Here is a 24636-nt window from a genome sequence, read left to right as displayed (position 1 = left end):
GCAGTATACAAATATATCAAATACAGCTCATGCAAGTCTATAACGTTTGACAAATCTAGATTACTGCAGTATCCAGATATATAAAATACAGCCCATGCAAGTCTGTAACGTTTGGCAAGTCTAGATTACTGCAGTATCAGTATCAGAAAATGAAAGGAGTCTCTGGGCGCCTTTTTATATTTTTATTAAGATAATTTAACAACTGGTTTTTTCTGTACGATATGTTTATTTCAGAGACTAGATGTTAGTCTCGATTACTCTGCCTTCCTTTTGCCCTTTTGGTCCTACCATGCCTACTCCTGGCTTCCGTTTGTTAACCTTTAGCCTGCTGAATTATTTTCACACTTCTTATCCCTGCCTGCTATCTACTCTGTCAAACGCCTTTGAAAAATCAACGAAAAGTGCATAAAATTTTCCACCTGCCTGCTGGATTAATTTTAGCATAAGGTGCTCTAAAGAGGGTGGGTGATTTCAAACAGTCGGTGCCTCATTAAACAAGGGCCAATTGAAGAGTTTTGTTTGTGGGTGTCCTTATGCTATTCGCCTGTCGAACTGGTTCGACAGTAGCAACACGGCTAGTGACAAACTGTCGAACTGGTTCGACAGTAGCGTTGAGAGCTTTAAATTGTCCATTTCTAATCACCTATCAGTGTGAATCAACTGTTGGTTTCCCTTACTAAGTCTCACCCTTGTTATTTTAATGCTTTTTTTGTTCTAACAGGTACATAAATATGCTCTCCGCATCCTTGCATTCATCCAAATGATGAAGGAGCAAGCAGATACTCCAAAAATTTAAGTTTCGACCACTGATACACCACAGCTGCTGTTACCATACTTGACATGTTCACTACGTACACTACATGGGCGAGGAGTGGCGTGCTTGTCATTATAAGATTATTTGACAAGGTTACCGAGAACAAAGAGGCCATCACACAATCTTGGCGACTGTCATAACTGTCGGATGAACTTGTGTAAACAAAGAGAACACACTAACACTGAACTTTGTGAGATGCACAGTCTAATATAGCACTCATATTACAGCACTGTTATCATGTTTATATATATAGTTGTTTCTGGCCATGTGCTGTGAGCCTGACATGACAATAAACGTGAATATGTTGAAGTAAAATGTTTCACTTTATTTATGAGCGCAAGTGCATTTTTAGTATTAATTTCATGATGACAAAATGTTCAAGATTTTCATTGTTGATGTAGAATAATTGCACTAAAATTGACTTTCAGTTTATGTGTGTTCGATGAAGTATGAACCATTCATAGAATATGGGCTAAACAGAATGAGCAGTGGAGCTTGCAACAACATTCATAATGTTAAACGTGATAACATGTAGAACTGACTTTCACTTTGTGAGAGTTCACTGGAGTATGAACCTTCATAGAGTGCGGCCCAAATGTAGTTTGGTTACAACAAATAGATTAAAATACTATCACCATTTGATGAGAAAAGTCTGTCCGGAACTACCTCTCAGTCATTGAGTGCATCATAATACCCTTACTTCCCGACCAGTGAAGATCCCAGAGTAGAATAGGTCTTCAGCAACCCATGCTTGCTGTAAAAGGCGACTATGTTTGTCGTAAAAGGCAACTAACAGGATCGGGTGGTCAGGCTCGCTGACTTGATTTGATGTTCATGATATTAATCACTGGATTGTCTGGTCCAGACTCGATTATTTACAGACCGCCGTCATATAGCTGGAGTGCGGCATTAAACAACAACAGCATTAGAAACTGGCACTAGTCCTGTAGACCTTGCCAAACTGCACAATAGTTAAGGTATGATAAGGAATAATAGAAATTTGCCATTTTTAAAGGATTTGCTATATGTTACCATTATAAGGACTAGTGGACTAAATATGTTAGTTTCTACCCCTGCAACAAACCAACCAACCTTACTTCACAGTGTTAGAAACACAGTCTTCATCCACTAGTTCTCATAATGATAACATATATAGCAAAACCATTAAAAAGGGCCAATTTCTACTAGTTTTATGATGCCTTAACTATTGGGCAGATTGGGACTATGTGACTAGTGCCAATTTCTAACGCTGCTTCCACTTACAGGATGTCAAAAATGTTCGACACGATCATACTGACAGGGACTATGCAAATATTAGAATAATGTGTATTTTTACACATATGGATACAATCTGAAATCTGTAGTTATTCATTCAGTGACGCACCCACCTGGAAATTCTTCAATCAGTCCACAATTTTATTGTCACAGGTAAAAGTATTTAAATAGTAGTTATAATAATCAAAATACATTATTTCTAGACAAAATATAAAAATTTATATACCGTATTCGACATAATAGCGCCTGGGGCGCTCTCAAATTTAGAAATGGGGGCTCTTATTAGAATATAATTTTGGTGAGAGAAAAAACAGAGCTGAAAGATCGTAAATTTCGTGGTTTATGCTGACAGCCTGAAATGATACAAAAGAAACGAATGTGTATCATACTCAACAGATATATTTCTCCAGAATTTAATTGCCCATAATTAAGGGTGCATATAAAACACGAGTGCATATTATACACGAATAAATAAGTCTTGTCTACATTAATCAATCGGAAGGGGGCTAATCATGCTAATTGGGATTGTTCACTAGCCAATATATTAGCAAATATCGCTGTGGGCGCTTATTAGAGCGGGGCGCTTATTACGTTGAATACAATACTGCATTCCAAGAGCTCCGACACCACTAGCTCTAGCTGGTACTGAGAGATTTGATAATTACTGTATTAGAAATTGGCACTAGTCCTATAGTCATTGCCAAAATGCCCAATAGTAAAGGTATCATAAGGACTAGTAGAAATGTGCCCTTTTTAAGAGTTTTGCTATATGTTATCATTACAAGGACGCGTGTGCTAAAAGAGTTAGTTTCTGTCGCTGTACTTTACTTACATGGCCTATATATTTTGTGTCAAGAATTTGGTGCAATGAATATTATTGTGAGTCGCTCGGGATACAATGCACTTCTTTTCTGCTTCCATTCTATACTGGATGCACATTTCTGTGTCATCAACCCTGTTACCATGGTTACTAGCATCAAATAAAATACGGTTTCTGGTATTCTGTAGGTGTACCAATCAGTGTTTTTGGAACCTTGGTTTTTGAAACTGACAGTCCTGGTGTACTGGCAACTCTAAAAATTACCGGTACCCCCTAATTTTTGTCAGTCCCAGCTTTAAACAAATAAAAAAACACATATATAAATGACCTGCTTCTAATTCTTTCGACCCTATGTTCAGTTAAACTCTAAAGTAACTTAGTTAGATCTACACATCATTCACACAAAGTTCAGTTACATTTTTCTCTTTTTTATTAATATTTTGACACAAAGTCGCTTCAAAAAAATATTTAACCTAGATGCAAAGCGAAATATTATTCCCTTGCACTAAAAATAGACAAGGGGAAACCCTGATGGTAACAAACAAGCTGACTTCGTTTGAAAAATATACTTATATGAATATCACCAATGTTTTGTTCAACAACAGGATTTATTAGGTACTTTATTTGCCGGTCAGCAGGGACTGGCAGACAGATGAATTACCGGTCCAAGTCTAATTTTACCGGAAAAAACTGGTAATTACCGGTAAACAGGAATACAGGACCAATACGTTGGACATCATTTCTTCATTGTGTTCACTAGGATGGGTTAAAGTGAAGGTCATTCAACCCTGGGTATGCAGTTGAAGATAATAGCGTCTAAATGATAAGAAACAACTTTTCTGTATTTTTTCATGCTAGGTTATTCCCAAGTGTTACCCAAGAATTTGGAGGCAGTGTTTACGTCATTTCAAGAATAGAGTCTTATGTAAAATCTGATTGTTAAAGTGTGTTATTCATATACTTATATTTTTTTAATTTGAAGTTTACATGATATACGGCTCCTTAATTTGATGAGAGGTCAGTCACCTGACCGCGAAATTGACGTTCATAAGTGTATGAATGACACAATTTGCCATTCATACGTTTTTCACGAGACCATGTTCTTGAAATGACATACACTGACCGACTTGTTCCACATTCCTTGGGGAAACCCTGGGAATTCCCTAGCACGAATATATATAGAAGCGTTCTTTCGGGTCATTTAGACCCTTCAGCATGTTTACACTGAGAAATGTCAGAGTTTAACAGCACAATTGTTCACGAATATCCTTGCTATGACCGATCCTAGTGAACAAAACAAAGAAATGCACATCCAAACTATCGTAGTATCGACATGATCCGTGTCTAGGCTGACATTGACAGCCTACAGCAATCTATGAATGTACCTTAGTGTCTATTTGGCACATCTTTAATCACTTTTCAATGATCGGCCAATTGATCAGTGATGACTTAAACATGTAACCGCCACAGGTTCATTAACAACTTCCAAAATCTCTCCTGTCACGTTTATCGTGTTGGCCATTTTGGCGTCTTGTACTTGATCATGTTGATGCAAATGTATTACGACGGTCTGTCATTGTGACTGACTTACTGAGATAGTTCTTAACAGACCTATCCCATCTAATGGTGATATTATTTGAATACATGTGTTGCGTAAGATGCTTCTGAAGAGCAAGTTGTGCATTAATATGCTCATGTCACCTCTCTTTTGGAGGAATTATTTTATTCCGCGATATAGCTGGTTGTTGTATGGTTGTCAGTGTAAACATGACGTCACACATACCAAATAAACTTTTGTTTAGATCTAGGCATACATCCAAAGAAACAGTATGTGACTTCTTAATTCTTAAATGAACTTGAGTTTCGCGGTCATTTTACCAACCAGTCATGTTGTCCGAGGGAAAAGCTATGTATTGCGTACACTTCACACATACTTTTAATGTCACAAAGGCTATGGATATTCAACATATTGAACAGATTTCTAGTGAGGGTTTTGGGGATATGCCCTCACATCAAAACTTTAATTTAGGCCAAATGCACAATCGACAGATTACCAGCTGATTAATTTTGCTGTCAGGGGATCATTTTATGTATCTGCGCATGAGACAAACAAGAAACTGTTACCTGTATACTGTTGGTCGAATCTAAGAAAGGTTGATGTCCAGATCAGCTAGATGTCAAAATATGTCAAAAGTCAGTCAAGCAAGATTCTGCATGTCTACCTACCGTCTGACAGCCCCGTAACTTTACAACACAGCCGCTGCAGCATCGCCGACGGCGAATTTACATCACCGCTGTGTCTGGTACTCATGGTTGTGCTGTATAAAACTTAACAAATATCCCAGCAACTGTATGTCAACACAATTAGATATCCAAGCATAACTTTTCCTTTCGAGATCCCGCCATACTGCAAATTAAGTAAAGCTAGATATTTTCGTATTTACGGTTAGTTTCGTATTCATGCTTAGTAGGCCTGTTATTTTGATACAGTGTGGACTATAATTATAATTAACATTAAATATATCCTATAATAGTTTATTGATTCATTACTCACAAATGTAGGTTCACTTTTCGTTTGATTTGAATACCAAACTAAACATTGCATATATATCCACGATGACGATTTCTCAAACTGAGGTCGAATCCTCAAATTTTAGGTTCGGGGAAGGGTAGATCTAGAGTATTCAGGGGGTCGCATGTGCTTAATAAAATTACAGTCTTAAAGGGTCCCTCATTAGTCCCATGCCTACAGGGTAGACTCAATTTTCCCCAAGTGATGAAGAAAGACAACTATTTCATAACCCAGTGGTTGTGGTTGGGTGAACATCATCCACAGGTATGGGGGGAAGGGATCCCAATGTAAAGTTTTGTTCTTGTTTACGCCAGACTTAGCAATATTCTAGCAGCATGACCTGTGCATGTAAAGGATTAAATCTGGACCAGAGATCTGATTGATATTATAATCAACAGATGATTATTTTAGTGTATGACATGCAATCGACCAAGTCATCGAGGCTGACCACCCGACCCATTAATATCACCTTGTGTGACAAACGTAGGTTGCTGGGGACGATCACCATGGAATACACTATAAATTAGTGCTGGGACGAGTCCAAATTTACTACCCGGGTACCCGCCACCCTATTACCCGGCCCTACCCGGATACCCGCTATAGATCTCAAGAGTTGGGTACAAAATGTCCGAATGGGAATTGTTTTACCGCAGCCCTGGCAAAAACTATTTAGATACATGTATAAAACAATCTGATCATGTATAATCTGCAGTTGATAGACGCTTTATCCTTACTTGAACATATACAAGTCAGAACGAATGCTTGCATAGTGAGAAAGAAATGTGAACATCAACTATACTTGTAGTGTAACCATTGAGTTTTATTGTTAATGTCATTAAACAGTATGTCACGTGACTAACCACGGGTCCGGGTAGTCATGTGGGTACCCTGGTCCTACTCAGGACCCACCCGACCCGAGTACCCGAGTTACCCATCCCAGCCCTACTATATATATACACCACATTTATCCATCTTATAATGGCCTTTTGTAGATATGCTGATGGAGGAATATAGTGTATGGGTTAACAAGACCCTGAAGTATTGTTTGTTGTTTAACGCCGCACTCTGCAATAATCCAGCTATATGACGTCAGTCTGTAAATAATCGAGTTTGGACCAGACAATCCGGTAATTGACATCAAGAGCATCGATCCATGCAATAGGGATACGATGACAAGTCGGCCTGACTTCCTGATCCCGTTAGTCACCTCTAACAAGCTTAGTTTCCTTTCATGGCAAGCATAGGTTGCTGAAGACCTGACACGAACATGTTTAGTCCACTAGTCCTTATAAGAATAACATAGGGCAAAACCCTTAAAAAGGGCAAATTTCTACCCATCCTTATGATACATTAACCATTGGGCAGTTTGGCAAGGACTACAGGACTAGCGCCACTTTCTAACGCTGTATTCTGACTAGAATCTTCGCAGGTCTTCTTCAGCTGACTCGTACACACTCCCGTGACCTTGGGTTGGAGAGATTGCCCCATGTAGAAGCAGCTAAACACTTAAGAAAGGATGCTCACACAGGAAACAGAAGTTGACAATTTAGCCGCACTTTTCAAATTTTATGTGTCACAGATTTATTCCAGCTTTTCCATGCAAGGTTGGTTGAAATAAAATTAAATAGCTATTTATTTAAAAAGAATTTATTTATTTATTTATTTATTTATTTATTTATTTATTTATTTATTTATTTATTTATTTATTTTTATTTTTTCTGCTGGTAAAACTGCAGCTGGCTTCTTGACTCCCTGATAGTGATGTAGACATGGAATTTAGATATAAATTTTATATTGATTAAGAGGATCTATATAATTATCAGGATACAAATTAAAAATAAATATTTTCATGTTCCATTTATTTCTTGGACCAGCTGCTTTTTAATAGAGGCAGTTGGCACGTGAAACGAAAAATATAAAGTGTGTGGTGTTACATATAATTGCGAGTTTAAATGCAGGGACAATGGCTGACAAACAACAAATAGCTCGGTTACTAGAATGAGGAGGAACTTATCACTGAAACAAGACATCACTAAACAAACAATGTCAGGACATTCATAGCAATCATTTAGACTACTGATCTCTTTTTCAAAACCAAGTCATTGGTTAACAAAATCTAAAATTTGAAATACTGTTATTTTAGGTTATGTGTTTTAGAACATTGTTGGTTGGGGGAAAAATATAAGCAAAGATTTTTTTCAAATGACAAGTCACATGGTTTCTTCACTCCCTTTATTAACCAGATTTTAAATTTAATTTTATATCACATTGGTATATCTGACCAAGTGACTCAACCCCTTACTGTAGAATTCTACACTTGCAAGCTCAATTGTTCAACAGCAGCTCTCCTTTTAACTGATAATTTCTTGAGTTATGAAGATGTGGTATTTACCTTTATATAGAGAGAATCTCATCCGAGGGTCTTGTGATATCAAATATATTATCCAACATCATTATTCCAACTTTTTTAGTTTGTAAACATTAATAAGCAGTGTCTTAAGTGTAAAGTACTGCTAACAGCTTCAGTAGCAGAGCCATTATTGATGTCATTTGATTGTGGCGTCATGGTAACAATGATGTCACAATGCTCTGCAAAGGATTGTGATGAATGCACTTGGTGCAAGTAGACATAAATATTTGGTTGCATTTTTCAGTATTTACCATACTACATAGCTAATCCCTGTGTTGTGTGTAATTCATGACACATGACACAATCATCATAGATCTGAGATTTTACTTATTTGGACTAGTTTATGCAACTGTTTATCAACTTTGATAAATTTATGGGACAAGGGTGCAGCTTGGTTTTGCCTGGGGCAACTAAGTTTTCATGTCAACATGCACCTGGTACAAGTTAAATCAAGTTCCTTAAATTGAGGCCCATAAGTGGTGAAGTTAGTACATGTGTTTGAAAAACAGCCAAAATACACCACCTGATTAATTTCGATCAATCATCAATCATGAGTTTCCAACCAATTCCAAACACCAGTAATGGCTGACGAGGATCATTCAACTGACAATCTCAGGGACCCGTGAAGATCCGGGGAAGAATAGGTCTTCAGAAACCCATGCTTGCCGTAAAAGACGACTATGCTTGTCATAAGAGGCGACTAAAGGGATCGGGTGCTCACTCGCTGACTTGGTTGATGCATGTCATCGTATCCCAACTGTGTGGATCGATGCTCATGATGTCAATCACTGGATTGTCTGGTCCTGAATCAAATATATACAGACCGCCATCATATAGCTGAATATTGCTGAGTGCAGCGTTAAACAACAAACCAACAAACTCAGACCAAAGCCCATTTAAGGTTTTTCAACCAATCAGAGTGCATTGGTGTTTATTGCAGCTATAGGGGCGGTCGGGTAGCCTAGTGGTTAAAGCGTTCGCTCTTCATGCCGAAGACCCAGGTTCGATTCCCGACATGGGTACAATGTGTGAAGCCCATTTCTGGTGTCCCCCGCCGTGATATTTCTGGAATATTGCTAAAGGCGGCGTAAATTCATACTCACTAACTCACTTATTGCAGCTATATCACATAGCAGTAAAAAACCAAATCAAAGCTTGTCGAACAAATGCAAACACTGATAGAGTTTCTATTTAAAAGGAGGGGTACAGTTTTGTGATTTGCAATTCTCCTTTTGAAAATGTGTATTTATTTTTTAAATATATCTCTACATGAGTAATAGTGTTGCTATCTTTACTTTAACTATACTGGCTCAGCTATAAAACGTTTGAATGTATAAATGTTAGACTTTCAAAGGGGTGTGACGCAGGGCGGTCATTCAGGCGAAACCACAAGTACTGCTATGGCACTAAGAGGCCAAGGATCATAACTTTGGTGGATCTGGGGTTTGAACACTCACCAGATCCTGCTACATCTAAGGGAGGCAACCCAACACAGTAAGATGATGTGCCCGAGACATCTAGATAAATCATACCACCTACACTTTTAGAAAATTGACCTTGAAAGTCCTTGACTGACCTCATGGACATATGACAGGACAGACAGATGTTGCCACCAGCAGATATGTCTCCGACATATTGCTACCTGGAGCAGGACTTATGAAAGTTACGTAACTTAATTATCTTCACTGGAACTGTGCTTTCTGAGAAAAGATGTTTACAGTGCGTGGGATGCATTTTAAGAGAATTTAGGTCAAAATGTGTGTTCAGCCCCACTACTAACCACACATACCAAATTTCATTATATTTTCACAGAGTAATGGCCAGAAGGTGAGATGAAATTGGGTTAAACGTCGCGTCCAAGAATATTGCACTTACATAACGACATGCATGTACTAGTCCGGACTGATGCTGATTTATAGTGCTAGTTGATTTATAGTGCTAGTTCACTGAGATACCATGCCGCAGTTTAACATGAATACCCCATTCAGACACGGTATACTGACTCCGAGCCGACCAGTCCTTGTTTTAGCCCCTTAATGCCGAGCGCCAGACAGGGTAACAAGTACCATCTTTTAACGTCTTTTGGTATGATGCGGCCGGGGATCAAACCCCGGACCTTCTGCTCTCCAGGCAGATGCTCTACCACTAGACCACAGAGGCGGTCAGTAATGGCCATAAGAAAATTGAGCTTGAAGTCAAAGGTAAAAATTTTAAGTGTCTGATGCAGAGTAAACAAATTCCAGATTTCCATGCATTTTGAGCACAAATGGCTGCCTAGAATACCCTTACTTAGGCTTTTCAATAAAGCTGCTGTGGTCCAGTAGTTGCTCAGATGATATGCATGACATGAGCAAACTCACTTGACGTTCAGACAGGTGAGCTAATAATTCATTCAGATGTGACAAGTTGTCATGGTTATGTTTGAATGGTAGCAAATACAAAATGGAGGCACTGTAGCTCACCTGACATAGGAAGAAATAACCATTGCCATGTTCAAAATCGAAGCGGAATTTTGTGATCAATCTTTCAAGACACATCATTTAATGTCTACAGGCCTTGTATGTCCAGCCCCACAGGTCTTGAATTTTCAGCTCCATGGGCCTTCTAGTTTCAGAAAAGATGTCAAAAATATATATTGCTGCATATCTTATTTCATTATGATACATGCAGAAATGGCCGAATGACATTTTCAAAATGGCTGCCGTAGTCACAAGATTTTAACAAATGGCCATACATTTGGGACAAAAACAATGACACAGTACCTTAATCTTATTAAGAGTTTATTGTAAACTAAATTTCATAACTCACTTTTCTTACTACCAATAATTTGTTTGTCTAGTTTGTCACGTCTGAGCTGATAAAATTGAAATAAACCTGCTGTTTGTTCAATCTGTAGGTTTAGAAGTGATTAAAAACTTGTAAATTTATCAAAAGCAAACCACATGCTAACATGTTGGATTTCAAATGAAATGTACATGTTTCAAATCGCCATTTGAAACCTCCAAACACAAACATTAGGTTTATCTCTCAATTGTCAAACAGCTGGATGATACGCTGTGACATCAGCTCACTTAAATCCTTTAATAGCATAAGAAACCCAAACAAACAAGCACATAATTGACCAAATGAAATGGAATATTTTTAATGTTTTACAACGAGACATCAGCATGAAATACAATCATATGAAGAATAAAATTAAGGATTTTTTAAACCTGTCTACATAATATTTACCAGTGTATGTTCCACAACACAATCCAATTGAACATTACATACATCTAAAACTCAATGGAAAGAATTGACGATCTGTTTAGTGAGACAACACTCATTATATTCCATAACTTTCCAAGAGTGAACAAAATGAATATTTGCAACGATTTGAAGGTAAAATAACTGGACCCAATAGTGATAATTGGAACCAACGTTCTCAAGGAAATGAGAATGTTATTGTCATAATTACAGTATTCAAGATGTAGTGATTGAATGTCTACAATAGACGACACATGTTTACAAACAATGTACAAGAACTTTCAGAGCCATAAGGAATCCATTTATTGGAATTACAAATACTAGAAGTATTTTAACACTAAACCGGCATACAATCCATCACACAGGATGGGCAACACCCTTAACATTGTTGACGTTCATGCTAAAGTGAAAATTGAGCACACTACAGTATAATCTAAATAATTATTCCAGTCTCTACAACACCACTTCAAAAGAAAAACAGGAGATGAGAACAAGGCTAAAATGGACAGCAAAGTTTAGATCTTTGTATTTACTGTTCTTGCACTGTGTAGAATATTACTAATGTCATCCACTGGTGATCATCCCATTGCATCACAGTTTTTCTTCATGTGTACAAATGTCTAATCATTATCAAGCATCATTCCTTTGATTTACTTTTTCGAATTCTTTAATGTATTGGACAACCAGTCTAGGCCTTCATACAAGCCATCACCACTGGTAGCACAGGTAGCTTGAATGTACCATTTGCGGTTGCGCAAACTGTGGAGTCCAAGCTTGTCGGTTATTTCTGCGGCATTCATCGCATTCGGTAAATCTTGCTTGTTGCTGAATACGAGGAGTATAGCTTCCCGGAGCTCGTCCTCGTTGAGCATTCTATTCATTTCTTCCCTGGCTTCGGAAATTCGCTCCCTGTCATTGCTATCAACAACGAAAATAAGACCCTGGGTGTTTTGATAATAATGTCTCCACAACGGCCGGATCTTATCTTGACCGCCTACATCCCATACCGTGAAATTGATGTTCTTGTATTCAACGGTTTCAACATTGAAACCAATGGTTGGGATTGTTGTCACAATTTCTCCCAACTTCAATTTGTATAGAATAGTGGTTTTTCCGGCAGCATCGAGTCCAACCATGAGAATTCGCATGTCTTTCAATCCCATTAAGGAACGGAACATTTTCTGGAAAATGTTCCCCATCTTAATGCCCCTATTCCAGGTGAATTTGCTTCAGTAACGCTTTCGTATCGATGCAAACATGGAGGACGTGGCAATTGGGTCGTAGGCGTTTCCGGAACAGAGTTACTGTTCTTGATACGTGTTTCTGAACAACAAAACACATATAATAACCGGTCAATCGATTGTCTGTCGAACCACAACAAACGACGATTCAGTCTATTTCAATGAAAGGAAACACATTTTATTATGAAAAGCTTACAGCGGCTATTGTATAACTGAATATTTATACTCCAGAGACCCTTCTTTGTAAAATCAAAAATACTGTGCACGAAAATGCGCCGTGGAGCAGATTGAAAGTCTATGTATGCGCGAAGAACAAGTTTATATAACGTTTTGTCATATATAGGACAGTCATCGATGCGGTAAACCAATCCGATAAAATTGACATCACCATCATATAAATATATAAATGATTCATTTAATCTCCCAAAATTGATTCGTTGCTTAAGAGACGATTGAGTAACGTTCCCAATACGTTTATATTTGGGTTGATTATCTGGGTGGGGAGATTTATTCGTCAAATGTCTGTAAATTATTTGGTTCACTCAATAACTGCATTCAAAATCGATTATTGTAAGAATGACATTAGATGGTAACTCGTGTGTTTCCACATATCAAATATTAGGAATAAAATATATGTATTATTGTACAGATTTTATTCCTAATATGTGATATTTACGACACGGAAACGCACAATAATCTGTGTACTGCGCTAGTAGTAATATCATCATCATCATCATCATATGGGGACCGAACCCGGGCCAACACTTTAACAGTATTAATGAGTATTGTTTTACGCTGCTTTTAGCAATATTCCAGCAATATCACGGCGGGGGACACCAGACATGGGCTTCACACATTGTACCCATGTCGGGAATCGAACCCGGGTCTTCGGCGTGACGAGCAAACGCTTTAACCACTAGGCTACCCGACCGCCCCTTTATTGGTACGCTCGGACACACTGTGTGTTTGGGGCCTAATTCCACGTAGCGACTGGGTATGGTGCTTCATAATCAATCAGAGGGATGGCGGCCCAGATTCGACTGTTTACAGACCGTCGTAACGTACCTGGAATATTGCGTGGCGTTAAACAAAATAAAGAAGAAATTTAAAAGACAACTGGCAAATCTGAAGATAACCCTGGTTCAGGTACCCGCTCAACCTCCATGAAACGTGTTTTATTATTTGTTAAAACATATATAAACTTTTCATCAATGCTTCATAGATATAGCCATTTTAACGTGCCTGTTTGGATATCTGTAAGAATTCTCATCTCATGTCGTCGGGTAACCAGCGTTAGAAATTGGCAGTAGTCCTATAGTCCTTGCCAAACTGCCCAATGGTAAAGGTATCATAAGGACTAGTAGAAATTTGCCCTATTTAAGGGTTTTGCTTTATGTTATCATTATAAGGACCAGTGGAATAAAACTGTTAGATTCTAACCCTGGTAACACTGATTAAACCACTGGAACATTTAATTACATTACAGACGCTGGTATAACAGTGAATTGTCTGTACTCAAAATAGCCGAAATATATTTTAACAAGTCATCACAACTCTGTGAACGCCCTTCACATGCGATCCTCCATATCTCCAGGGCTCGTATTTCGGTAAATATACCTAACCCTGCATTCATTCCTGTAGTTCTCGCGCTCTCAAATTAGCCGCTCTGAGTTTTATTATCCAATTTGCCATATATTTTTTAGGCATGTGGAAATATACATCTTGTTTTGCGACATCTGTGCCTTTTCGACGGCGCATTTTGGAGCCGCTGTGACCTGATTCAAATGAGATGAAGTTTATGTCTGAGATATCAGCTGATTCTTTTGTTATTAAGTGTGTTTAGTATGGTTAGAAAACTGGGTATAAAATTACACAATGCTTTTGGTAGGAAAGAACCGGGCTTTCTTTGGAACAAAATGAACGCATCCAAATGTTAAAACTCTAATTAACCTTAATCTATATCTTGGTATTTTTATTTTGACTATGGTACCACGGTGAAGAATGAAAATTCACATTTGTATGTACATTGTTCTGTTTTTACTACAGAATATTTCTTGTTTCTTGTTGACGGGAGTCTTTTTGTGCAGTGTTTAAATTAAAGTGATCAATATTTACTTTAAAAAAGAATTGGTCAATATTGGTGAATATGTGTTGAGAATCACGAAGAAATATATTATTGCGAATATAATCAAGGTCGTGTACAAATTGAGTCAACTCTGTTGTTACGGGGTAACAATGTCATTCATCCATTTTAATCGTTCTCAGTTATGCATTATATTTGTGACTTATTACACAACTTTGCGGTTTATCTTCTTTATGAAATTGCATAGAAAATAATGAAATTGAAGAAAATCGTATTTTCTGGAACACTACCCGTGTGCCATTATCTATGTTGTTATTCTAGCCCCTCCAATCATATACAAATTTAATATCTTTATTTGTGTATAACCTGTAATTCAACAGATGCTCACAGCTGTCTGTTCCTACCAAGAGTGGTTGTGAAGAAAATACTACATCTTTGTCCGCGAAGGTGACTAACTAGTTTTATGTTGGTATATGCAGTGAACTTTACGCTCCTTCACAAGTATGTGTAGACGAAAGCCCAGTCAAGGAAAAGACGATGACGTATATCGCTCCCAATTTTGCGCCACCTACAGGGCAAACACCCGCGCTTGAAACAATGGCGGGAGGAGGACCCCGAGATAAGCTTGCACAGTTGGAGCGGATTGAACGAGACATTGCCTCATCCTTGCAGAGCGCGGGTACTGAAACCACGTTGACATCTAAACGGAACAGTCGATATATTTTTTTAATCGATCGTTGCCTTTGTTTAGGGATTTGTGCTCTGCTCTAGGAATATAGGTGTTTAGTAAACAATGCTCGAATGAGGACCTACCGTATTTGTCGTATAAAGCGCCCCCTACCTATTCGAGCTGATCAATCTGGTGTACGTAAGCATTATAAGCCACTCCCCCACCCCCAGTCCATAGTTGTGTATACTACATATTTTGTTAACAAACTGGCAGCACAGAATGGATATAAAGCCTCCTGTTATGGGTTTTTGATGCTTAAATTCTAGCTTTCTCTCTAATCCCAACTATGCTTGTAAGAGGCCGCTAACGGGATCGCGTGGCCAGGCTCGCTGACATGGTTGATGCATGTCATCGTATCCCAAATGTGTGGATCGATGCTCATGATGTCAACCACTGGATTGTCTGGTCCAGACTATTATTTACAGACCACCATCATATTATAGCTAGAATATTGCTGAGTGTGACGTTACACAACAAACAAAATACTCCCTAATCACATGAACTAACTGTAATGTCTCATATACTTTTAAAGACTACTTTCTCTGAAAACCATGCCATAACTGAGTATTTACAATGTCTTTGGCTGTCCGAAAACGTATGAAGTTACCAATGATCCCAAGATATTATATCCATTATCAAAAAGCTTTATTTCATCGAAATTTGAACGAAGATTGTTTACTGCTGCTCTGTTTCTGAAGACAAATTTAACTCATGTATGGTTTAAATAAGCGCTCCTCTTTGTCAATTTTCTATGTTATCAGTGTACTTTTTATGGTGAATATAGTACAGTGTTTGGAAATTGGATTCTTGCTGTAGATTAGATACTTCATACTTGGAACTGAATGCACAGAACAGGTTTTCCTGTGTGTAAAGCCTAGGGGACCTTCTCCGTGGTCTTGTGGTAGAGCGTCTGCCCGGTGAGTAGAACGTCTGTGGTTCAATCCCTGGCTGCACAATGCTGAAAGACGTTAAAAGATGGTACTTGTTGTTACCCTGTCTGGCGCTTGGCATTAAGGGGCTAAAACAAGGACTGGTCAGTTCGGAGTCAGTATACTGTGTCTGGGTGGGGTATTCATGTTAAACTGTGGCAAGGTATCTCAGTGGGCTAGCACTATAAATCGGCATCAGTCCGGACTAGTACAAGCAGCCACACACACATACTTGCATGCACTTGGCTGTATCTTGGGGGCGAAGTTAAACCCCATTTCACCTCGCATGTAGATTCCAGGTATATGTAACAGTGTTTTACGTATCTCTTGTTATATGTGTTTGTGGATGCTTACGAAACATTCATAGTTTTCTCTCCAATCACATGAACACTTATAAAAGACAACTTTATCTCAAAATCAAGCCATCATCTGAGTATTTACAATACAATGCCACACCCCTCATTATAGCATGAGTAATCGCGATAAACATGCCAGGCTGAAACGTATGGTATCCAAAACCTTTCATCCAATGATATCTATCATCCAAAACTGGAAGATATCGCTTGGATGAGATCAAGTGATATCTACAGTGTAGATATCGCTGCAATGAAATTACATCACAATGCTTTGCAGACCATTGTGACATCACTGGTTACCATGACGTCGCAATCAAATGACATCTCTAATGGCTCTGCTACTGAAGCTGTGTGTTTTTACACTGAAGACACTGCTAATTACTGTCTACAAATTGAAAAAGTTGGAAGAATGATCTTGGATGATAAACAAAATCTCACCCTCGTGTCTTTTGATATCAAATATATCAACACTTGTTGATAAAAGTGGCAAAAATCCTCGGCAAGCCTCGGAATTTTTCCACTTTTATCAACTCTAGTTGATATATTTAATATCAAAAGACACGAGGGTGAGATTCTCTATATATCAACCTGCTTGAGGGATGTGCTGTTTTGGTCTTGGCCAGTCAATTTCTAAAACATGCATGTCAAATCATCTGGATTTTTAGGTAGATTTTGTTAATGAGAAAAAGGTTCAAACTTATGTTGTGAGTAGCATGTAACACAATATTAATATAGCACAGAAAACTTGCAGTGTATTTAAGTGTGACAAAGGTCTGGACTGTCAACTTAGTAGACTAATAAGTCCTGCTGTCTGGAATTAATTTAATTGCGAAGCATTAGTAACAGTAGGCCAACCCCTAGTCAATGAAAAGTCTTTAAAATATTTATTTATTTTTTCTTTGAAAGAACCTTTCCTCTTCTGCTGTTTTCACACTAGACTTGGTTAGTTTGATCTAGACTTGCCTAGGCTTTTATTAAAAAAAAGTACCTAAAAAATGTAAATTCCACAGTCATGGTGCAGGACTGGTGTAGTAAAAGGCGACTATGCTTGTATTAATGAGATCGGGTGGTCAGGCTCGCTGACTTGGTTGATGTATGTCATCGTGTCCCAACTGCGTGGACCGATGATCATTATGTCAATCACTGGATTGTCTGGTCCAGACTCGATTATTTACAGACCGCCGTCATATAGCTAGAACATTGCTGAGTGCAGCGTTAAACAACAAACAAACAAAATCTAAATATCATGGCTCCATTCTAAATACCCTGGCTGAGTCTGACGTTAAACAAACAAATGGAACCACCTCAATGGTTTAGTGCATATTTCCTCTGGAAACTAAAGGTCATTGGTTAAAACCCTTGACTTTGTCATTAGGATGGGGCAAGGGTGGCCCAGTCGTCTAAGGCGCCGTGATTCGCTGTGCAGAGTTGCGTCCCTTTGGCATACCAGAAACCTATGATTGTGGGTTTGAATCCCGGTTCGCCCCGATTATGTTTCTAGGTTTGTCAGCACCATAGCCGTGCTCGTGGGTTTCACCGAAGTGATGAACGTCTAAGACCTGCATCACTTCAGGCTTTCCTCCCACATTAAGCTGGTTATAACTGGAATGCTGTTAAAAGCGGCCTTAAACCCAACTCACTCACTACTACCTTTTAGGGCTGCAACGATACAGGAAGATCACGATATGATACGCATCTAGTTTACCCATGCTTTTACCAGAGATGTCAGCACCATACTCGTGCTCGTGGGTTTCACCGAAGTGGTAAACATCTGAGACCTGCATCACTTCAGGCTTTCCTCCCACATTAAGCTGACACGCCGTGATATAACTGGAATACTGTTAAAAGCAGCGTTAAACCCAACTCACTCACTCACACATACTAAAGTCACAGACTTAGGACAAGGTGATATGAAAAGTTTGATTTTTATGTTGCCATGGTAACAGCATGTTCCCCATGTTTCAGGTCAAGCCCTGCAGGAACTGTCCAAGGACAAACCTAGTCTGAAGCAGGCGGAAAGTCATACTACCAGCTTCCTCAAGACTCTACAGGAAGTAGAGAACGGCATGCAGCTGCAGATAAACTATCTCACACAGGTGTCCACAGGTAAGGCCACCCAAAATACATTTCTGGTTCCAGACCTTTATCTGGATACAGGTCATCGTATCCCAATTGTGTAGATTGTATAGAAAGCAGTGTGTTGTGTCTGGTAAAAGCATTGGTAAACTATGGGGTGTATAGAAAGCAGTGTGTTGTGTCTGGTAAAAGTATGGGTAAACTATGGGTGTATAGAAAGCAGTGTGTTGTGTCTGGTAAATGCAGGGGTAAACTATGGGGTGTATAGAAAGCAGTGTGTTGTGTCTGGTAAACTATGGGGTGTATAGAAAGCTGTGTGTTGTGTCTGGTAAAAGCAGGGGTAAACTATGGGGTGTATAGAAAGCAGTGTGTTGTGTCTGGTAAAAGCATGGGTAAACTATGGGGTGTAGAGAAAGCAGTGTGTTGTGTCTGGTAAAAGCATGGGTAAACTATGGGGTGTATAGAAAGCAGTGTGTTGTGTCTGGTAAAAGCATGGGTAAACTATGGGTGTAGAGAAAGCAGTGTGTTGTGTCTGGTAAACTATGGGTGTAGAGAAAGCAGTGTGTTGTGTCTGGTAAAAGCATGGGTAAACTATGGGGTGTATAGAAAGCACTGTGTTGTGTCTGGTAAAAGCATGGGTAAAGTATGGGTGTAGAGAAAGCAGTGTGTTGTGTCTGGTAAAAGCATGGGTAAACTATGGGGTGTATAGAAAGCAGTGTGTTGTGTCTGGTAAAAGCATGGGTAAACTATGGGGTGTAGAAAGCAGTGTGTTGTGTCTGGTAAAAGCATGGGTAAACTATGGGTGTATAGAAAGCAGTGTGTTGTATCTGGTAAAAGCATGGGTAAACTATGGGTGTATAGAAAGCAGTGTGTTGTGTCTGGTAAAAGCAGGGGTAAACTATGGGGTGTATAGAAAGCAGTGTGTTGTATCTGGTAAGAGCATGGGTAAACTATGGGTGTAGAGAAAGCAGTGTGTTGTGTCTGGTAAAAGCATGGGTAAACTATGGGGTGTAGAGAAAGCAGCATGTTGTGTCTGGTAAACTATGGGGTGTATAGAAAGCAGTGTGTTGTGTCTGGTAAAAACATGGGTAAACTATGGGTGTATAGAAAGCAGTGTGTTGTGTCTGGTAAAAGCATGGGTAAACTATGGGGTGTATAGAAAGCAGTGTGTTGTGTCTGGTAAAAGCATGGGTAAACTATGGGGTGTAGAGAAAGCAGCATGTTGTGTCTGGTAAACTATGGGGTGTATAGAAAGCAGTGTGTTGTATCTGGTAAAAGCATGGGTAAACTATGGGTGTATAGAAAGCAGTGTGTTGTGTCTGGTAAAAGCAGGGGTAAACTATGGGGTGTATAGAAAGCAGTGTGTTGTATCTGGTAAGAGCATGGGTAAACTATGGGTGTAGAGAAAGCAGTGTGTTGTGTCTGGTAAAAGCATGGGTAAACTATGGGGTGTAGAGAAAGCAGCATGTTGTGTCTGGTAAACTATGGGGTGTATAGAAAGCAGTGTGTTGTGTCTGGTAAAAGCATGGGTAAACTATGGGGTGTAGAAAGCAGTGTGTTGTGTCTGGTAAAAGCATGGGTAAACTATGTACTGTATAGAAAGCAGTGTGTTGTGTCTGGTAAGAGCATGGGTAAACTATGTACTGTATAGAAAGCTGTGTGTTGTGTCTGGTAAAAGCATGGGTAAACTATGGGGTGTATAGAAAGCAGTGTGTTGTGTCTGGTAAAAGCATGGGTAAACTATGGGTGTATAGAAAGCAGTGTGTTGTGTCTGGTAAAAGCATGGGTAAACTTTGTGTGTATAGAAAGCACCCTATTAAAATAGAAACCTCTAAGTTAAACCTCAATTGCTCAAAAAGTTATCTGGAATTCTGACTTTCCGTCCTAGATAATTGTTTACTAGCCACTTTTTGATTTTTGACTTATTCTTACATTTTCTAAAGAAATAGGAAATAAGAGAGAGAACATTTACCCTGTTTTACTGCGACCTGTTCAGAGGCCGATATTTGGCCCCAAGTCTGAAGAATGTTGTCTGTAAAAATTTCCCTAACTGGAATTATAATTGCTAAGCTATGAATTATAGTAATAACTGATACTATTGCTTTGCAGTTGTGACTTGCATTTCACATATTTATAAACTGATTTATAAACTGATCTGGTCATGCATACACTGAAGTTGACTGAAGTTTATCTTTGTTTGAACATATGAAAGTTAGAAGGAATGGGTGCATAGTCTGAAAGAAATGCGAACATGAGTGACTTGTCTGGGCCATGAAGTGAGTTATCATGAATGTTTTCCATTAAACAATATATCTCGTGACTAACCACGGGTCCGGGTAGTCCTGTAGGTACCCATGTCCTAGTCAGGACCCCGCTGATCTGGGTTCTGGTCCCACTTTCACAAAGCGATCTTAGCGCTAAGATAATTGTAACTCCCGTACTTTAACATATGCTTACAATATTCTTAGCACTAAGGGGGCGGTCAGGTAGCCTAGTGGTTAGGGTCTTTGGCGTGACGAGCCAACGCTTTTACCACGCGGCTACCCGACCGGCCCTTTGATAATGACATGACGTGTCACATTTGAATATGATGACACATTATACAAAGGATGACGTCACACCGAACTCGCCTGGTTTTATGTATGTAAAAAAATTTAGAATTTAGAGTGCGGCGATAAACAACAAACAAACACACTCAGATCAAATCCCATTTAAGGTTTTTCAACCAATCAGTGCATTATTGCAGCTATAGCAGCGACGGGGTAGCCTAGTGGTTAAAGCGTTCGCTCGTCACGCCGAAGACCCGGGTTCATTTCCCGACATGGGTACCATGTGTGAAGCCCATTTCTGGTGTCCCCCGCTGTGATATTGATTGAATATTGCTAAAAGCAGCGTAAAACAATACTCACTCACTCACTTAGCGCTAAGATAGCTTTGTGCAAGTGGACCCTGGAGTTGCTCATAATCTTCACTGTAGTTTGCTCCCTTCTGTCATAAACCAATAATATCAAATTTTTTAAAATAAGTTTCGTCAAAATGCTGTTTTCAGGTGACAATATGTGCTGTTTTCACTGCAGCACAATTTGCCTCGGGAAGATGGCAGGCTTATATTTCTGTACAGACCTTTATTTGTTGATTGAATTGTGCTGCAGTGATGTGATGCATGCATTCAAATAACAAATAAAGGTCTGTACAGAAATATAAGCCTTGCATCTTCCGGAGGCAAGGGGGGCGGTCGGGTAGCCTAGTGGTTAAAGCGTTCGCTTGCACGCCAAAGACCCGGGTTCGATTCCCGACATGGGTACAATGTGTGAAGCCCATTTCTGGTGTCCCCCACCGTGATATTGCTGGAATATTGCTGAAAGCAGCGTAAAACCTTACTCACTCACTCACTCCTGAAACAAGGAAGTCAACTGACTTTAAAAGTCCAGTTTCCACCCTTGCCAAACTAGGCTGGTATTATGGAGTTACATTTTGAATGGACAAACGAGTCAATGCATAGTCCAATCAGAATCGCGGAACGAAATCAAAATCCGGTAAACTGTCCTGCAGATTTCGGTCAATTGCAGGATTTCCAAAGCATGTGCACCGCCAACTCGTCATCAACAGATATTTTTCATGTATTTAATCAAAGGGGCTCGTGTGATTTGATGCACCTCGCGATGTAAGACACGTTTTTTCGCAGTATAGATTTTGATTATCAATCAGATCGTCTTGACTGGGCCGCCATTTTGTTTGAACCAAATGCAAGTGATATGAGGGACATAGGGACAATTTGATTGGTCCATAGGAGAGGCTTAGAAGGGACATAACTCGTAATAGCCACTGGTGGCGCTACGATCAAGTCCAGGAATTCCAGCCTAGTTCGGCAAGGTTGGAAACTGTACTTTTAAAGTCAGTTAACTCTCTTGCCTCGGGAAGATGTGGGCTTTCAGACTGGAGTGGTGACTTTGAGTACTTCTGCTCTGTGTTGTTAAGTTACTGAGGCTAAACATGTGTAGTGATTATTGCAAGTTCGAAAAAGTTATGTTGAGGGTCAGTAGAATACAGGCTTTTGAGATAAGGGTAGTGAGTGTTTCAGTATGCTTAATCCCGGCAAATGTTGCATTAGCATATGTTTTAATAATTGTTTGAAAGTGCAATGAGAAATGTTATTAAATGTGTTATCAGGTCAGCCGCACGAGGGATCCTGCTACTCTGCTCAGAAGGACCTACAGATGGCGTACCATCGGATGGAGCACGTCAAGAGTCGACTCGGCGAGCTGGAGAAGATCCGGATGGAGCATCTCCGACAGAGGCAGGGTCAGATGGTCCGGAGCTATTCCTTGCCAGAGCATCTTCCTCCACCCCCTCTGCAGCATCAGCAGCTGCCCCACCCCATGCCTCATCCACAACATCAGTTCCACTGAGGCAGGGCAACATCGTCAACTACATCAATCGGAACGGTTCCATAGTGTAGAAGGAACATCTACCGCATGCCGCACCCTCATCAACATCGACTGTTCCATATCGTAAAAGCAACATCTACGACATGCTGCACTGCCACCGTTCGCAGCGTCAACATCATCAGTTCTATAGTGTTGAAACAACATCTACAAATTGACCCACCAACATCATCAACAGCATCCGTTTCACAACGTCAAAACAAGATCTACAGAACATCCACATCGGCAGATCTACTGGGTCAAAGCAACATCGACGCCATGCAAACAGTGTCAATCTGATTTCGGTGGCATGTCTATCAAAGGTCAAGGTTATTATTAAGGTCATCATGAAGTGGTATAATTTATTGCCGATTTATGTCATCTTTACTTGTACGACTTGTCCTGACCTTGCTGTTTTAAGTTCGACTGATGAAGGTCAAGGTTACAGCAATATTGGAGTCCATACTATTTTCATATGGGTGTTTTGCATGCAGTGGTTGATAAGGACAGATGATAAGACCATATGTTTCCAAAATATGGATGTTCTATAACCAGAAAAGACCTTTTATAGCATATGCAACTTTCATAAGAATCGTGGAAGAATTTTACGTTCTGGTTTGAACTCTATTGGTAGTAGGCATAAGACTCCCAAAACAGGAAGTACTGATGTCTTACTTCTGAACCCATGCTTGTCGTAAGAGGTGACTAACAGGATCGGGTGGTCAGACTCGCTGACCTGTTTGATGCATGTCATTGTATCCCAATTGCGAGGCACGATGCTCATGATGTCAATCACTGGATTGTCAGTCCAGACTCGATTATTTACAGACTGCTGTCATATAGCTGGGATATTGCTGAGTGCGGCGTCTTAGGAGAAGCAGTATGCTTTGCAGAGTTGTGTCCCTTTGTTGCTCAAGGCCTTCAAATCCATCATCACCCCATTGTAATCATATTTTTCCATACCTATGCTGTGGACATCCCAAAGTGGTAGACATCTACGACCCCATTCACTTGAAAGTACTAGTGACTCAGAACCTTGGGAAGAAATGGTCTTCAGCAACCCATGCTTGCCGTAAAAGGCGACTATGCTTGTCGTACGAGGCGACTAACTGGTTTGGGTGGTCGGGCTGACTGACTTGGTTGATGCATGTCATCGTATCCCAATTGTGTGGATCGATGCTCATGATATCAATCACTGGATTGTCCGGTCCAGACTCGATTATTTACAGACAGCCGTCATATAGCTGGAATATTGCTGAGTGCGGCGTTAAACAACAAACCAACAACAACCCAATTGTGTGGATCTTCTGTCATATAGCTGGAATATTGTGGCGTTAAACTACAAACAAACAAACAAACAAACATTGAAGTACTAGTTAATGGGTGTTAACCAAACTCATTCTTTCTAGCATCTATTTATCCGACGTATGTTTACTTAACTATTGTTAAGGTGTGTTAAATCAAGGCTTGTCCTTGTAGTTTTATGATCAAGAATAACTAACCTTGGTATGTTCATTTCTGTTTTTGTTACCTAGCATTTATGTTTTTAGCTACATGTATTTTTTTGTAAAGAATACTCCCCTCGGTTGATGTAGCCATCAAGAATACCAACATCAATTTGGTTCGAGTTGTGAGGGTCATTATTTGCCTACATGTCAGA

General features: G+C 39.5%; 3 protein-coding genes across 3 annotated transcripts in view; 1 reads left to right on the top strand and 2 right to left on the bottom strand.

Annotated features, from left to right (window-relative positions):
* The window catches only part of LOC139447588 (gamma-tubulin complex component 3 homolog), a 49190-nt gene extending 43883 nt beyond the window's left edge, over positions 1-5307 (bottom strand). Inside the window, exon 1 of the mRNA XM_071228995.1 lies at positions 5136-5307. Within this exon, the coding sequence (XP_071085096.1) occupies positions 5136-5220 (85 nt within the window). The 5' untranslated portion in view covers positions 5221-5307. The remainder of the gene's footprint in view (positions 1-5135) is intronic.
* A 5710-nt stretch (positions 5308-11017) lies between these two features.
* On the bottom strand, positions 11018-12422 carry LOC139447684 (ADP-ribosylation factor 2). Its single transcript, XM_071229119.1, has one exon. The coding sequence runs from the start codon at positions 12334-12336 to the stop codon at positions 11788-11790; it is 549 nt and encodes a 182-aa protein (XP_071085220.1). The 5' UTR covers positions 12337-12422; the 3' UTR covers positions 11018-11787.
* A 2494-nt stretch (positions 12423-14916) lies between these two features.
* Positions 14917-24020, top strand: LOC139448071 (mediator of RNA polymerase II transcription subunit 11-like). The gene is made up of 3 exons (XM_071229577.1): positions 14917-15140; positions 18442-18582; positions 22723-24020. The coding sequence occupies exons 1-3, from the start codon at positions 14999-15001 to the stop codon at positions 22959-22961; spliced, it is 522 nt and encodes a 173-aa protein (XP_071085678.1). The 5' UTR covers positions 14917-14998; the 3' UTR covers positions 22962-24020.
* Positions 24021-24636: the final 616 nt, after the last annotated feature.

Source organism: Haliotis cracherodii, unplaced genomic scaffold, assembly GCF_022045235.1.
Source record: "Haliotis cracherodii isolate W230 unplaced genomic scaffold, xgHalCrac1.p SCAF_7, whole genome shotgun sequence".
In the NCBI taxonomy this organism is placed as follows: domain Eukaryota; kingdom Metazoa; phylum Mollusca; class Gastropoda; order Lepetellida; family Haliotidae; genus Haliotis; species Haliotis cracherodii.
This window is presented reverse-complemented; position numbering and strand designations above follow the sequence as displayed.